Source organism: Doryrhamphus excisus, chromosome 3, assembly GCF_030265055.1.
Source record: "Doryrhamphus excisus isolate RoL2022-K1 chromosome 3, RoL_Dexc_1.0, whole genome shotgun sequence".
In the NCBI taxonomy this organism is placed as follows: domain Eukaryota; kingdom Metazoa; phylum Chordata; class Actinopteri; order Syngnathiformes; family Syngnathidae; genus Doryrhamphus; species Doryrhamphus excisus.
Window position 1 is genome coordinate 23,888,530 of NC_080468.1, and position 16,447 is coordinate 23,904,976.

The 16,447-nt window shown below is 41.1% G+C and overlaps 1 protein-coding gene across 2 annotated transcripts in view; it reads left to right on the forward strand.

Annotated features, from left to right (window-relative positions):
- Nucleotides 1–814: 814 nt before the first annotated feature.
- The window catches only part of rce1a (Ras converting CAAX endopeptidase 1a), a 60,803-nt gene continuing 45,170 nt past the window's right edge, over nt 815–16,447 (forward strand). Inside the window, exons 1-8 of one of the 2 annotated variants that reach the window (XM_058068057.1) lie at nt 817–1,536; nt 2,377–2,479; nt 2,556–2,639; nt 2,718–2,796; nt 4,693–4,860; nt 4,940–5,011; nt 5,101–5,163; nt 6,359–9,179. In XM_058068057.1, the coding sequence (XP_057924040.1) occupies nt 1,379–1,536; nt 2,377–2,479; nt 2,556–2,639; nt 2,718–2,796; nt 4,693–4,860; nt 4,940–5,011; nt 5,101–5,163; nt 6,359–6,588 (957 nt within the window). In that variant the 5' untranslated portion in view covers nt 817–1,378 and the 3' untranslated portion in view covers nt 6,589–9,179. Of the gene's footprint in view, nt 1,537–2,376; nt 2,480–2,555; nt 2,640–2,717; nt 2,797–4,692; nt 4,861–4,939; nt 5,012–5,100; nt 5,164–6,358; nt 9,180–16,447 lie in introns of those variants that run through there. The other variant, XM_058068058.1, reaches the window with a different exon arrangement.

Genomic DNA, 16,447 nt, shown 5'->3' on the forward strand with positions numbered 1-16,447 from the left:
ACACCACCAAACAAAAATATTGTATGAATGGTAATTTGGGTAAAAAGTTCAAAGTCTGACAGCCCCAAGTTTACATGTTAAAAATTACCAATAAACACACACACAAAAAAATGAAATACAATAGCTGTCTCAAGACAATGCCTGTAACAAAGTTCCATTTTTTTCTCGCAATAAGTCATAAATCTACGAGAGTGACGTTGTAAATTTACGAGAAAACATGTAATATTACGGGGATAAATTCGGAAATTTAAGACATTATTATCGAAATCAAATTATTTTAATACTACGTCGTAACAGGCATTGCCTGAGACGGCTAACAAAGGTAATTGTGGCTTTGGTTGGAATATTATGATGGTACGACTCTTTTTCTCATGAATGTACGACTTTTCAGTTCTCATTTCGTGAAAAATATCTGTATTTGGTTGTTATGTTGTTCATAAAAAATACTTAAGCACGCACTGACTTTTCAGAGATTGAGGACTGGGGGCTTTAAGGGTAAAAATCCAAATCATTTGAATAAGAGCACATATTCGAGACACAATCATTCAATATGATTTTTCATATTCGTATTTTCAAGTAAAAAGCATCGGTATCAACAATGCTGTTCCTGCATTTACTTGATTTACCGATAGTTTGTAAGAATATAATAAGACATATCCTGTATGTATATATGTGTGTTGGTTCATTCCACTGAATACAATCGCTTTCTGTTGATGCAATTGCGTAAACATGGTCAACAGGAGGCGCCATTTCTGTTAATTACAAGACTACGAAGAAGACTTTTATCATGGTTGCAACCCGCCATTTAAACCAAAAGAAGAAGACACTTTTATGACGTAATCAACGTGCGCCGACTAATATGGCTAATTAGCTAGTGCATGACGGCTTAGAAGAGTGCAGTATGTTGGTAACCAAAACGCACACGCAACAAAATACGTTAAAAGTTTTGTTTATTCAAATGTGTAGACTATAATAATGAAACCACAAGAGTCTACAGGAAGAGAGAAGAACATTTTGAGGTGTTAGAAAGTGGACTACTTCGGGTCAATCCAGACTATGCTTCGTTTGGTTTAGCTAGTGTGCGACTGTCCACTTGTTTGGTAACGTGTATTGTTTGTTACAACAAACATAAGAATACGTTTATACGCCTACAAAGAAGACGACGGTCGAAGTGCGTGCATATGTTTTGCAAATTTGAACAATAACCTCGGTCACAATAACCATGTGAAGTGGTCACACTGCTCTGTCCTAGCAACGTTAGCTTACGTCAATGGGGACTATAACAGTCCTCTCTGCTGTTTTTTTGACTACGTTAGATGGCCCAGTTCCCCTCCATGTTGTGCTTAGTCTTCTGCTTTAGCCATTTGACACCGACGCTATGGCAGATGAGGAGGAATTAGTGCCGAGCCTTCTGGCAGGGGAGCTTAGCAATGGCGATGCTGTGCCTCCAGTGTGCGGGCTGTCGATCCTGTTCTGTCTGCTACTCGCTTGTTCCTACGTTGGGAGTTTGTACGTGTGGAGGAGTGACCTGCCAAGGTAGGCCTGACTTTGATTTTCAACTCTTCACTAATTGCCTTTATTCATAACAAATAATTAGCCTAATTAGCCTGAGCGTGGAGGTTTGCTGATCGAGTTGGCTAACCATAGTAATGATACCACGAAAGTATGGGTATCTGGTAGATGGAGTGATGGGCTCCATAGGTTTCACAAAGATGTTTGAGTTCAAATCTAATGTATACATTGTGTCCTTTCCTGACCAAAAATGCAAGAATTTACATTTTATAAGGGGGTTATAAGTAGAGCTTGAAAAAGAAGAAATGAGAGTGAGATAAAAAAAATAGTAAGCAATTTATTGCAAACTGTTGAGCTGAAATAAGCTGTTGATTTTGGCTTTTAAAGGCTGTATTAAACTTTAACTCAGCCTATTTCACTTTAGTGCTTGCTTGCAATAAATGACTTAAAATACTTTTTGTCTCTATCTTATTTCTTCTTTTTGCATTTTGAAGCATTTAGAACTTTCTTAAAAGCCAACAGTAAAAATTTAAATGTCAAAATGTCTTAAAATTTTGATCAGCAGTGGATATTTACATATTTACTGACTTTATTCTTGACTTTATTCGTCTGAAATAATTTTATGTAATACAAATGAAATATTGTATTTTGTTGCTGTCGTTACATTGTATCATATAGGTTATTGGCGCTGTATTTACATGGTATCATTATTATATTCTGTAGCATCGCCCACCTCTACTTTAGCGTTTGGTTGGCCAGCAGGAGTTCTACCTCCATTCACTTCATACCACAAGTCTGTTTATCTTTTCAGAACCGTGATGCTAATTAGAATTACTTTTGTATTTTCTTCTGCTTGACTGTTAGGGATCACCCCGCTGTAATAAAACGACGCTTCACCAGCGTGTTAATCATATCCGGTGTGTCGCCTCTCTTTGTGTGGATATGGAAGGAATTGTCAGGCGTCCGGGTGAGTTCATGTCACAGATAAATGGTGGTCAGCACGGCTCTGGATTGAACAAATTGTGTTTTTTTTTGTGTGTCAGATGTTGTCTCCACTGCTGGCGGTCATGGGGATACGCTTTGAAGGCCTCATCCCTGCCATTGTCCTGCCTCTGGTGCTCACCATGGTAAACAATGATGCATGCACAATAAATGACGCTTGTTCCACAACTCTGTAATGTGTGTGTGTATGTGTCGTGCTGTAGATCCTGTTTCTGGGCCCCCTGACACAGTTGAGAATGGATTGTCCCTGGACCTTTATGGAAGGTATCCGGTTAGCATTTGGTGAGTTGGTTCATGTGTGTTTTAGCTATTCAAATACAGTTGGACCTCGCTACATCATGGTTCGAATATCTATACCTCATTCTATTTTTTCAAAATAATTCATAAATGATTGTTGTTTCGAATTTGACTATGGCCTATTATTCCATGTGTCAGTGGCACATTATTTGGCCTTCTTCCTGTCTGTTTAAAACCCATGTTTACAGCAGGGATCTCAAACTCAACTTATTTAGGGGCCGCTGGAGATATTCTACTCTTCAACAAGAATGCTTCTTAACATGAACATTTTTCAAAAAAGCTTCTTTTGAGTACTCCTTGCTGCCAGAGACCTGGCAGTGCTTCTTCTTTGCACAATGGAGCCACATTTAGCTTAAGGGATGAAGCAGTTGAGACCCTCAGAATGACTTGAAGATGCTCATCAGTAAGTTTGGGACCTGTGCTTTGACTTATTAAAGGTCATGGTGGAGAAGAGTTTTTCACACAGGCATGTGCTACCCGAAAAGGCACGTGGTTCATCTAAACATCCTGGGAAGCTCAGGGAAGGTGCGGGCAATTCTCTCAAAAATTGTCCAAGCTTGTCAGCTTTTCCATTCACATCCCTGAAGTTGGCTTTGAGCTCAGAATTGCACACAAGAGGAGCATCTTGCACAACAAAGGAGAAGGTGGCCGCAAACATCAAATTCCTTCTTTAGTATTATAATGGTATCTGTATTTCATCAACACTGAATGTTGTATTATGCACCCATTTTGTTTCCAAAGCACATGTTTTGTGGAGACAACTCTGACATTGTCATAAGCATCACTGGGAAGCCTTTTGGGATCACTTAGTATAAGACCGGCCACCCCATGCCTTCAAGACCTTTCTCTGCTGAACCAACGTACCTCAGTGAAGTAGAGCACATCCTCATATGGTTCTGTTTCCTAAAAAAAATGTGTGGCATTGCTGGTGCTTTAAGCTGCTGGATCAATGAATGCATTTGACAATAACATACATGAAAATGTAGGCATTGGCTGCACAAGGACTGCTAATGCATAATGCAATGCAGATTAAATGGCCTCCACGCCCTCTTTTCTTTGACCGTGCCACCAATACATTTCTTCTCCCGGTCATTAATGGTCCTCCATTAGTTGTAGTTTCAGCCCCACTCTGCCATGTAAAACCAGCATCCACAATGTCATCACATAGATGGCGGCATGCATTGGAAGCACAATGTGCAACAAGCCTATAACATGCACTATTTCATGAAGTCACCTTTGAATGGCTTTCCGGCCTTGGGAATCATCTCACTCATTATGTGGCGTGCTTCGACTGCCACGTCTCCTCGCTTTGCTGGCTTTTCTTGAAAAAAAAAAATCTTGTTGCTGAAGCAGACATGTTTTAAGATTGGTGATCTGTTCCCCTCTCTCATCTCCCTGTTATTTTTCATACTCCTCAGCAGGTTGACTTGATTACTGACATCTGATGCTTTGTTCCTCTTGCACAGCAAGTTTCTCTGCATCGTAGACACATCGGGATGCGCCTGTGCTCAACAAAAAAATAATCCATCTTCTGTTTTTCCTGATATTGTCTGTGCTTGTGGCCAACCTTTGTTTTCACGGCAGATTTTGAAATATACCATTTCACTTACATGGTTCTCCTCCTCCATTAATCATGCTTACTTGAGTTGTGTTCACAAACAGCTGAATTCTGAACATCAATATTAAACAACATCATTTGTACTTTCCCTTAACCAATTACATTTATGAATGGGAAAGTAACCAGAAATAAATACTTGTGAGTAATGCAGTAATGTTAAAACTATGTTTTTAGAAGGTCATAAGGTCATTATTGCAGTCTGGTCTCGAGCCAGTTATCCAATTAACATTGACGACTTCATGTTTGTACACTTCCACTTGCAGACCCGTGGTTCTGGACGTTGTGTTTCAACGACATGCGCTGGTTGAGGAACCAGGTGGTGGCGCCATTGACGGAAGAGCTGGTATTCCGAGCCTGTATGCTGCCCATGTTGGTGCCCTGCGCCGGCCCCGCCACCGCCATCTTCACCTGCCCACTCTTTTTTGGCATGGGTGAGTTCAGAGTTCAGACGAAACACGCGTGGACTTTGAACGATCTTAGTCATCGAATTTGGAACATGTGATCTCGTAGCTCACTTCCATCACGTGATTGAGTCGCTGCGCTTCAGACGGGGGTCGTTGTCAGGGATCTTCCTCTCGGCTGGTATGTAATCCTCGTCATAGTCACATTGGAGGCAAGGGATGATGCTAATGGGGAACTGATTTTTTTTAATTTTTTTATCCCTGTCACAGCGTTCCAGTTCTCCTACGCGGCCATGTTTGGCGCCTACGCAGCCTTCATTTTTGTGAGAACAGGTAAGGAGGCTTCCATACAGGCTCATGTTGGGTTTTGTGATTGTCATGCAAATGCAACAAAGTAGTGTATGTACTTCTGAAGAAACGGTAAACTATACATAAAGCGAATTACTCTTAGTGGCTAAAACTATTGGCTTTCAGAATCGAGGAACTGTACCTTAAAAAAAAATACATCAGGGCTGCACAATTAATTAGAATTTAGCGTGTTGTTTTGTGTCAGTGAATAAAATGCACCTTTATTGTAATACTTCTACACGCACTGCTACAAAACCCTCAACAAACTCTAATTGCTTTATTAAGAAGTGATAAAACACAACAAAGTATAAACACACTCATATAGCCTGAATTGGAACACACAAAGCGGCACCAGCATGCTTTGCTAAACTTAGCCGACACAGTCAGCTTCCACTCGGGGTTAGTGATGAGTAAAAGTGGATTTTTTTTCATCTGGTGTTTCAAGTGGCTGCTTCAACATGTTGGTTAGTGTTTTGGAGGAAATGGCGCCATGATGGAGTGGTCTGCTGGGGAAAGCATTTCCCCCCCACATGAACGGTCATTCTTTCATTTACTTAATTCATTTCATTCACTGCAATATGACATTTGCCACCCGGCAATTCACTCAACATAATATAGCAGGAAGATATTTTGACAAGACCTGATGTTGTATTGCAACATTGGCATGATTTCTAAGTACAATACAGCCAGTAATTGTTTTGTAAAGAGGACCTACTATGCCTATAAATGTTGTATTTTTCATGTCAAACGATGCGTTAGCATCAGATCATGAGGTTTGCGCATTTGGAAGTGAGCCCTGGAAGAACTTTTCGGAAGTCCTTGGTAGTGTGTGTAGAGTGTGACCAATCATTGTGGAGTCGGACTAGCGGAGGGGCCGGGGGTGGAGTAAATTAAACAGTCCTTTTGGGTTTGGGAGCAGAAAGAGGTGCAGAGTGTGGAAGATCTAGAAAGCTTTCTTGTGTGGGTTATCGTGTTTAGGAGTCCAAAAATGTGGGTAATAACTGAGAGGCATATAATAGAGTTTACAGTATCTAAAATAGGCATTTTTTTGTATCTAATGTCCACTTACTTGTAAATGCAAATTGTTTTTAGCAGTCCCGTATGCGTGTTAAACCATAGCTTGAGCTCAGTTGCCGTAAACATTCATCCAGCTGTGCGTCTTTCCTCCTTTGTTTTTCAGGTCACCTGGTGGGCCCAGTGCTCTGCCACTCCTTCTGTAACTACATGGGTTTCCCGGCCATCAGTTCGGCCCTGGATCACCCGCACCGCCTCACTGTCCTCTTCTGTTACCTGCTGGGGGTCATCCTCTTCCTCCTTCTCCTCTTCCCTCTCACCGACCCCTCCTACTACGGCATACCCACACCGGTGTGCGCCCTGGCTGTTTCTTCCAGCACCCTGTGCGTCCCCTGATCCCCGGCCCCCCACATTTTACCTCCTCTCCTTTCTTTGCGTCTTTCATTTTCTGCCGACGAGCGCTCGCAGTCGTTGACGTATTGAGAGCTCGGGTCAGTTTTGGGCCCGTGGTGCTTGATCATGGTCATCAGGGTGTCAGGTGGTCTACTGATGAGTGTAGTGCTTGGAGGCTCATGTTGCTTGGAGGACATATTTATTCCCGGAGCAGTTATTTCATCCTGATTTTGGTGCAGTGTTTGCTACAGTTGTCAACTTGGACCATTCCAGTACAATTCAAATCATTAGTGAGTCGTTTTTGAATCCTTTTCAATCAATTCTTTGATGCTGTTATACTTTACCGATTAGACATAGTACATCTTTATATACAGGCTGCTAAATCGTTTACTTGCACAATAAAATAGGCAGCAGCAAGAACTTTAAAAATGCAAAAAACACTCTATAAGCTAAACTGGAACTGTGAAGAAAAATGTTGACTGCTTCAGCAATATCGATTTATTTTTTAAAAAGTGAGTGACGTGTCCTTGGGGGTTAATGTTTCTACACACTAGAGGGCGCCAGAGAGCCGTGTTACTTCTACTGTTTGGAGTTGCCATTTTTTTACTCAGAGCAGTAGTGCACTGCAATCTCAACCCAAATAATATGCCTAAACGTGAACTGAATCAAGGCAGTTTTGATCCACACAGTATGTTTTTTTTTTCAAATAAACTCATTAAAATAATGGACGATGCGGCAGCAGGTGTATTACTGCAATAAGCGTATTAGGGCAGTAAAATGGTGAGACCATTGATGAACTAGAAGTGCTTGTGGTATCACTGATTTATTGCTCCCCACAGGAGTGCTCAACTACACTAGTTTTTTTTTATATATATATGTATACCTACACTAATTAAAAGTTAGGCATATTTGGCTTTTGGGTGTACTGTAACCTTCACAGGTGAACGTAAATTCACCTTTTCTAAATGTTTCAATGTTAAATTGTTGAACGTTTGCTCTTTCACTGAGCTGAATTGCAAATTCTCCTCCCTGAATTGATGCTATTCTGAGATTAGCGACTATTTACCTCTGAAGAATCATTGACATTCAAAATTAGCAGATCAAATACACATTTCATTCACTGTGTGTGTGTGTGTGTTTATATATTAAGATTTACACCACTGTACTAATCGATACGTTTTAACAACAGCAAGGCTCAGCCACTCCCACAACAACAAGGAAGATTTATCTTACACTCTGAAGAGACAGTTCCTTTAGCCAATTCAATTACTCAAAGCTGCCTTAAGAGGCACCTGTCACTGCTAATGCCCCATCATGCCCCCCCCCTGCCCTTCCAACCAAGCCAGCCCAATGTTATTTACACTGACCGTTATTGATTCCTACACTTTTTCCTCTTGGTCCTCACCTGCCATTGAGTTGTAATTTCCCCACTTTTTTTTTTTTGCAAACACTATTTTACCACTGTAGAAGAAGAACGCTGTCGTCAAAACAAAACACACTCAGCCGACTACACCCCCCACCCCGCCTCCAGCTAAATAAGCGGCAAGCAGTGCTGACAAGAGACTGCAGTCTATTTTTGCACAGCTCTGTTGTTTTAATACGCCACATTTCAGGCAACGAGTCGGCTCCTCTTTTCCTATCAGCAACTATTTTTTCTAATCACTATCTATTTTGGTGACCGCGTAGAGATTTGTGCATGGATTTTATGCTCACGAGTCACGGCTGTAAACTTTTCGTACGACAATCTTTTACACGATAATGTGTTTTGTGAATAAATCATGCAATTTTATACACCATTTGTTGCCTTTTTTGCCATTTTTTGATATCTTTATATTTGTCTAGCCAAACAACTTGTGATTAATAATTTTTCAATGTGACTAGTTGTAATGTCACATTGAAAAATGTAATTTTTGTAAGTTTACACCAGTGTTGTCTTTGCAACACATAGCATTAGTAACGAATACTTTCATGACGGACAGGTTGTCCTGCAGTGTGTGTACAATAGCTCAAAATCAAAGGCGCTAGAAAGTGTTGTTTTATGTTCCGCTGGGCTTCCTCTGTAATGAAACACCCCAGCTGTCCTCCCCCCATGTTATCTCCAGCGCCCCCCCATCCTGCACACATTTATATATTTATATGCCTCTCTGGCATGGCATCAAACCCGTCTGCTGCTTCAGCAAATAAACCAGGCAGCCTCGACTCGGGGGTAACTTGGTTTACCTACACTGGCTGCCATCTTTCTTACTCGGGACAAAAACAATCTTAACACCAAGTGTCTGTGTGATAGAGCTGCCTGCGCCTCATCCCGGTTGTAACTCTGCAGATGTGAGATTAGGAATCAGTTAAACCTTGAATGTGTCTTCTCATAGGAAAGATCCAACGTGATTCATGTTTAGGTACTGATAGCGGCTGGGAGGGTTTAGAATGGCCTACAAAAAAACAACACATAAATCAACAATAAAGGTTGTGGACTGTTCATACGTTTTTAATGGGGTAACCTTACACAATCAACAAGAACAAATATTTATATTTAACAAATACATGTACACTCCTGATTTAAATTTTAAGAGCAATTAGAAATGTCTTGACAACAAGTGTTTCTCCACTAAGTACTAAATCATTATCAAGTATTATTTTTATCAATCAAATACAGCCAGCCAATCACAGGGCACATATAGACAAACAACCATTCACACTCACATTCATACCTATGGACAATTTGGAGTCGCCAATTAACCTAGCATGTTTTTAGAATGCTAGGGAGGAAACTGGAGTACCCGGGGAAAACCCAGCCACGCACTGTGAGATGGCGCGCCAACCACTTTCCCACCGTGCAGCCTACAAAGTAAATTCAAATAGCATAATAATCCAGTTCATAGATGTAGGGCCATCAGTAGAGACTTAGGATGATCATCAGCCAAAGACAGTCAAGGAATACTAGGCCAGGAATACTATTAAATAAATGCTAAAGTGTAAAGATACGTTTCATGTCAGGACTTGAACATTTCTACTGAGGTAGCAGCTCTGATGTCAGGAGGTAGGCCATTGCACAGTGTTGGAACCCAAATAGAAAAGGCTCTAGAGCCTACATACTTCTTTGTGCCTCTCGGGATTGTCAAAAGACCGGCGAAGGGTTGTGAACGAAGGGGAACTCTAATTTGGGAAGTTTATTTACACCAAGCTACCCTCAGTAATCACATGACTGCCATATGATGATTATATGGGTAGTCCTATACACTTTTATCAAGGTGTAATAGTTTGTAGACATGTAACAGAACCGGCGGCATGGCGGTCTAGCTAGGAGACCAGGGTTCAGTTCCACCCTCGGCCATCTCTGTGTGGAGTTTGCATGTTCTCCCCGTGCATGCGTGGGTTTTCTCCGGGTACTCCGGTTTCCTCCCACATTCCAAAAACATGTTAGGTTAATTGGTGACTCCAAATTGTCCATAGGTATGAATGTGAGTGTGAATGGTTGTTTGTCTATATGTGCCCTGTGATTGGCGACCAGTCCAGGGTGTACCCCGCCTCATGCCTGAAGACAGCTGGGATAGGCTCCATCGCCAAGCCAGACTCTTTGCTGTGGTGAGGGGATTGTTTTAATGACATATGCTGTCAGTTTTTAGGTAGACTAGTCCAGGGTGTACCCCGCCTCTCGCCCAAAGACAGGGCTCCTGGGATAGGCTCCAGCACCCCCCGCAACCCTTGTGAGGAAAAGCGGTAGAAAATGAATGAATGAATGTAACAGAACCTTAAAGTCGCATCTTAGACCAACTGGGAGCCAGTTCAAGTTGGCTAGTACTGGCCTCCAACATTCCATCTAGTATTGCTATCAGGTCAAAGCTTTTATTTTAGTTTATTTTTTATGACCTTCAAATGACCTTCCTCAAATTAGCCGTTTCTGTAAGTGACTTTTTTCTATAGCGCCACCACGAGCTTGAATTTTCTCCTCATCTGTGCTGTGGATTCAAGTTGTTTGCATTAATAACAAACCTTGTCGTGAACGAAAGTATATTTTGAGCTTGGATATGTAAGATGAGGATGGTGGAAAGGTTTTTTCCACAATGTGCGCCCAGGTTAAAATGGAGGGGACACATGAGAGGCCCCCCTCTGGGGGTTGCAGAGGTGCAGCGAGGAGGACTTTTATCAACAAACTTTCAATTGTGAACTGTACTGACAGTGAGTGGGGGGGGGGGGGGGGGGGGGGCAGACTGGAGCTCACGGTCTTCCTCCTCCGCATTCCTCTTTGACGGATGACAGACTAATCTCAGTGTGAAGGGCGCTGGAGGGCGCACGAGGAGAGAGAAAGCTTTGAAATACAGGATTGGCTTTATTGTGGCAATACGCTGTAAAGAATAGCTTTTATGGCTGAATTAACCCACTTGTCACGCTTAAAACTGGACTCAAATATCACGTTGAGGTGTCTGACAAGGGTGGATAGGCTGCAGAGACTTGATGGTACGCTTTCATGCTTTAAATGTTGCCGCGCTTTGAAGGTGACGTCCACAATATTCACCTGCTCTCTCTTAAAGACTGAATACAAGAACTAAAATAAACAGTTAAATTAAAACAATTATTATTATTAAAATTAAACTAAAACAAATTAAACTTTGTGATTCTGAGTGAATGTGAATGGGAGGAGGACAGGACCCTGTTGGGTTTTTGCAATAAGCCATCTGGAGATGTTATAATATGATCTTTATCAGGCATGTGCACAGATATTTCAGGGGGTAGGCGCTCAAGGCACAAAAAAGGGCACGGGTTGCAAAAAAAAAAAGAAAGAGTGCAACAAATGTTGAATGTGAATAATAATAGTGACTTTGGACAACAGAGTACACAGTGTAGTTGAAGTATAAGCAGCTTCACAGTCATAAAATACCACAGTACCACCCTGTCATGTACAACGCCCTCTAGAAATATTGGAACAATACTATTTGACATCAATGGTAATGGTAATGGTTTTATTTCATTTGAACATGCAACAGATGACAATTGAATGCATCCCATAATCAGTTCACAGTTCCACATGTCCAAAAGGAGTAGGAAGAAGCAAAGCTTATTAAATCCTACCCCTCCATCTGGTACTTTTACAATCAGTAACTGTTACATTTGTTCACTTCCTGCTTTCCATAATACAGTTTAAGGTTTTTTTTTTTTAAATAATGCAATAATAATAATGGGGTGACCTTACACAATCAACAAATTTGATTAATTTAACAAATACATGTACACTCCTGATTTAAAATTTAAGAGCAATTAGTCTTGACAACAAGCGTTTCTCCACCAAGTACTAAATCATGATCAAGTATTATTTTTATCAATCAAATACAGCCAGCCAATCACAGGGCACATATAGACAAACAACCATTCACACTCACATTCATACCTATGGACAATTTGGAGTCGCCAATTAACCTAGCATGTTTTTGGAATGTGGGAGGAAACCGGAGTACCCGGAGAAAACCCACACATGCACGGGGAGAACATGCAAACTCCACACAGAGAGATGGCCGAGGGTGGAATTGAACCCTGGTCTCCTAGCTGTGAGGTCTGCGCGTTAACCACTCACCCGCCGTGCAGCCTTCATGTTTATTATTATCAAATTAAAGTGCTCCGGTGTTCTTCTTAAACGGATTCTTTATGCTTTGCCGTACGGAATGCTTCCGGAGCGCCCGACGGATCCGGTGTGAGCCTAGGGTCAGATTGCAAAGGATTATGGGATTTGTTTGGGTCTGGCAATTTCATCACTGTTGTCACGCATCAACAGAGCACGACACCCGGGGATAGAATCCACAGGAGTGACTAATGAAACACATTGCCGCTCATCAGCAATGGCACGCATTCAATAACTGTATGTGTGAAACTTGAATGGCCACTTTATTAGGTACATCTGTATATCTTCAGTAGCACATGTTAAAAACCCACCAGGAATACTGATGGAATGATTATATATGGTGCATATGAATAATTCAAAGTGCACATAACCATCAACATATTTTTTTTTAAGGGGACAAAAAAAGATAAGTTCCAAAATATTAGGAACACCTCTACCTCAGGTGATTGTACATTTTCCTAATGTTGTGGCCGGTCCGTGTGCATGTGTACAGGGTCAAAGTTCAGATTGCCATCTTCACATGTATGTATGTATGTATGTATGTATGTATGTTCATGGCATGTCCTGTGTTGATTTAAACATTGGACTATTGAGCACGTTGTGTGTGCTTGTGTATTAATGAGGCAATATTGTCAAGTGTTTTGAGTAGCTTTTTGCATAGCAACAGCACTACACACACACACACACACACACACACACACACACACACACAAAGATGGCCGTGGCTTGATCCAGTCCATATGAAATGTGTCTTGTATAGTTTAAAAGTCTCACAATGTCATTCTGCTTGTCGTCATGGAATGTTCTTCTGGAGGGGGTTGCAAGTGCAGCTCATTCCCACTCAGCTGAAGTATTGGCAGATATATATAGAAACAAACATGGCTGCTTAGGACCAGTTTGATAAAGTGGCTTTAGGAGGACTACTTTGTCTTTCCTGTACTGTTTTTTTTTTTTTACCAATACCCTCTCCTTCATCATCATCATCACCACCACCATCAGACATGTAGCACAGAGACTCCGACCACAGCATCCTCTCGCCTCTTGGGAGCTCGGCATTGCTCTTGTTTTTGTTTGTACTCTCTTCCCTCCATTTCAGGCATCGCATTATCATGAATTATCATTGTATTTTTAGGCTTTGCATGGAGTCCCGTGTGAGCTGCAAACGAGCACGTGGCTACAAGGTTGTGGCGCACGCTCGTCTTTAATACAGACGATGCATTTGATTTGATCAACAACACAAAAAATTTAGGATAGTACAGTAGAAAAATACAAATACAATAATAAGCATTTTGTCAGGTTTAATCACCAAACATCTGTAAAGCAACCTGCTCAAAGAGGACAAAGAGACTGGGATAGTTTTACTTGCAAGGAGAGTGATTGAAGTCTGCTCAGTAACAACCTCCAAATCAACTCTGAAAAAGCCTTCACTCTCTTGCCTTTTATTTAGGAATTCCCTAGGTCACAGGAGGTCTCAACTGCTACGGGGGAAGGGTGTCCTGACTATCCAGTTGAGACCATTTAAAAACAAACCACTATCTTTATCATACACGCATTCTTCTGCTCGTGGTTGACTGCTTGAGCAATCAACTGTCCCCTTCTGCTGATGCCACATCCTGCAATAAAAGCAAGTCATGCATACCTACACAGAGAACAAAGCTATACCTATCTTACCAACTTGTAGCTAGAAAGGCAAACAGTTAGACCAGCAAATTGGATAACTTATCTACAACAGTTCCAACATTTCCCTCCTGTTTATCCAGTTTGCACTAAATAGGTTATCATTTAATGACCTCTTCTAAAACGATTTTCAGTCATGAAATCATTACTTTAGTTGGATCTGGGAACAAGTCTGGTAGATTGAGAAAGCTATCTTCTCGGTCGTCATCGCCTTTTTCATCTGCTTAGGGCAAGAGTGCATATAATCCTGACACTTCTTGCTTAATTGGTTGGATAGCAGTGTATCCTCTTGCCCAACGTCAACTGGGATAGATAAGTGACACAGGAAAAAGACGAATGGATTTCCAGGTGTCTTAAAGTCTTTGTCTTCAACTTTTGTGGTAGATGTTTTCCGTATGACATCAACGATGTGGTGAACTTGATGTGTATGATTTGAGATGTAAGATTGCCGAATCATGTCGAAGTCCTTGTGCCTCTGTTGATGGTTTGCTGTTGTTCTATCATGTTGTATTCAATCGGTCAGTCAGTCAGTAGTTGTAGTCCTCTAGTGTTCAGGTAGTGTCTTTCTGCCTTGACCGATCTGTGTGCAGGTCTCTCATTTGACCACGCTGACAGTGGAGTCTTCCCTCTGCTGGAACTCCAACACGTCCTCTCCATGCCCGCCAGGGCCAACAGATGTCAGGTCACTCGACACCCACCAAGAACATAGAAAGAAATGAATGAGCAACACAACATTTTACCATCTACGTGATACATGTCAGATGTGTTCCCTACACATGACTAATCTCGAGAGCAGTAGGCAACCTAAGAGCAGTAGGCAACCATCATGTAGTGTCTGACTGAATACGACACTTTGTTCATATTTTGGCCATTGACGTTGATTGTAAATGAGCCTTAAAATTTTCTAATCGTCAGGAGAAAGCCCACGTAAGCATGAGGAGAACATGAAACTCCACACAGAAAGGTTCTCAAACCTTCTTGCTGTGAGACAGCAGTGCTAACCACTCTGCCATCATGCCACCAATATCTATTTTAACTTTAATTTTAACATCCAGCTCTGCATTTAAGTTTTTGCCAAACAACACAAGGTTTCACTGAATTTAAACCAACACACCATCTGGTCTGAATTTGCATTAAGATGGACATTGTCACACTGTAGTAGTGTTCCTTGCTCACAGCTGGAAATTTGGGTTTCAATGGACCATTTGCTCTCATTAGCATGACCATTGGCACTATGGAAGGCAAAGTACCAAATACAGTAATATAGTAAAGAAAAAACAAGATACAGTAACTTACCAAAATCTTCAGCGTGTTGTACAATCCATGGAGTGTCATTACTACTGCTGATCACTGATCATTATCAACCTCTAATGTTGGAACTCATACCTACCTTTGTTTCACTCACTTTGGTTTTGGAGAAACCAATTTTAGCAAAAAAAATATCCTGTCCAATTGTTAACCATGATTACTCAACAAAATCATATTCTCCCCCCTTTTGACACATGTATTTCCCATGTGTCAACTTCCAAAAGCATTGGCAGTTCCCTGTAAAATCAAATGATGGTTATCTTTTTTATACATCTGCAAACAGTAATCTGTGAAGCTGGACAACATCAAACAAAGTTCAACAATTCAAACTCTGGATCCTGAAGAAGTGTCCTGTGGAACAAACTGAAGTTAATGATGACACACCCTGCCAGGTGTGTGAATGACTTCAAGTGTTACAGTGTTAATGTTAGTACATGTTAGTACTGTTAAACAGTTTTAAACAAAAAGATGTCATGTTTCGGCCACTTGACATCTGTCTTCTCCTCCTCCAGGAGAATGTGCTTTCCTAATGTGGAACAATGAAGGTTAGGTTGGAATATATCATGGTAGTTGATGTATTCCCACAACACAATAACAACCCTAAAAGAACACTCACATTTAATTTTCAGTCAATTTAAATTTTTGTCACAGTCCACTGTCCCCCTGAAGAACCCTGCTGTCGGTGTGTCGCACTCATAGTCGTCATGTCAGGATGTCATTTGCAACATTTAAAAGGTCCAAATTCCTTTGAAAGTCGGATTGTCCTAATTTACAAGGCCTTTTATGTAATAGCTAATTTTTAGATGGTTCTGCATACCCTAAATGAACTATCTACATTTTAGCAGATTTAATTTATGCCTATTGATGCTAAAAGAGCAGAACAAACTAATATGTTCTTTGCATGCGTCTATTAGTAAACTAATCATTGGGTTTGTTCTGTATTGCAATACATTTGTTTCCCTTTCCCAAAGTGATGGTCAGGGATGGCTTCAGCCTCACATTCACTCTCACACAGACAAACAAGACAACACAACAATGAAAAACCAGCTGGACAGTCCTTTCTGAGTGTATTTTTGCCGAAAACACTTTTCAAAAAATCCAATTTCGGACTGTAATAAATTAGCAAATTGTTTGTGCATTCCCAATCGAATGTAAAATAGCATGCTTGTACAAAAAAGGCCCACATTATTCCATTTGTCACTGTGTCTCTTTTAGATAGAGACCCATGAGGAATGGAATCATTGACGTCAAAAAAGCGTTACCTGA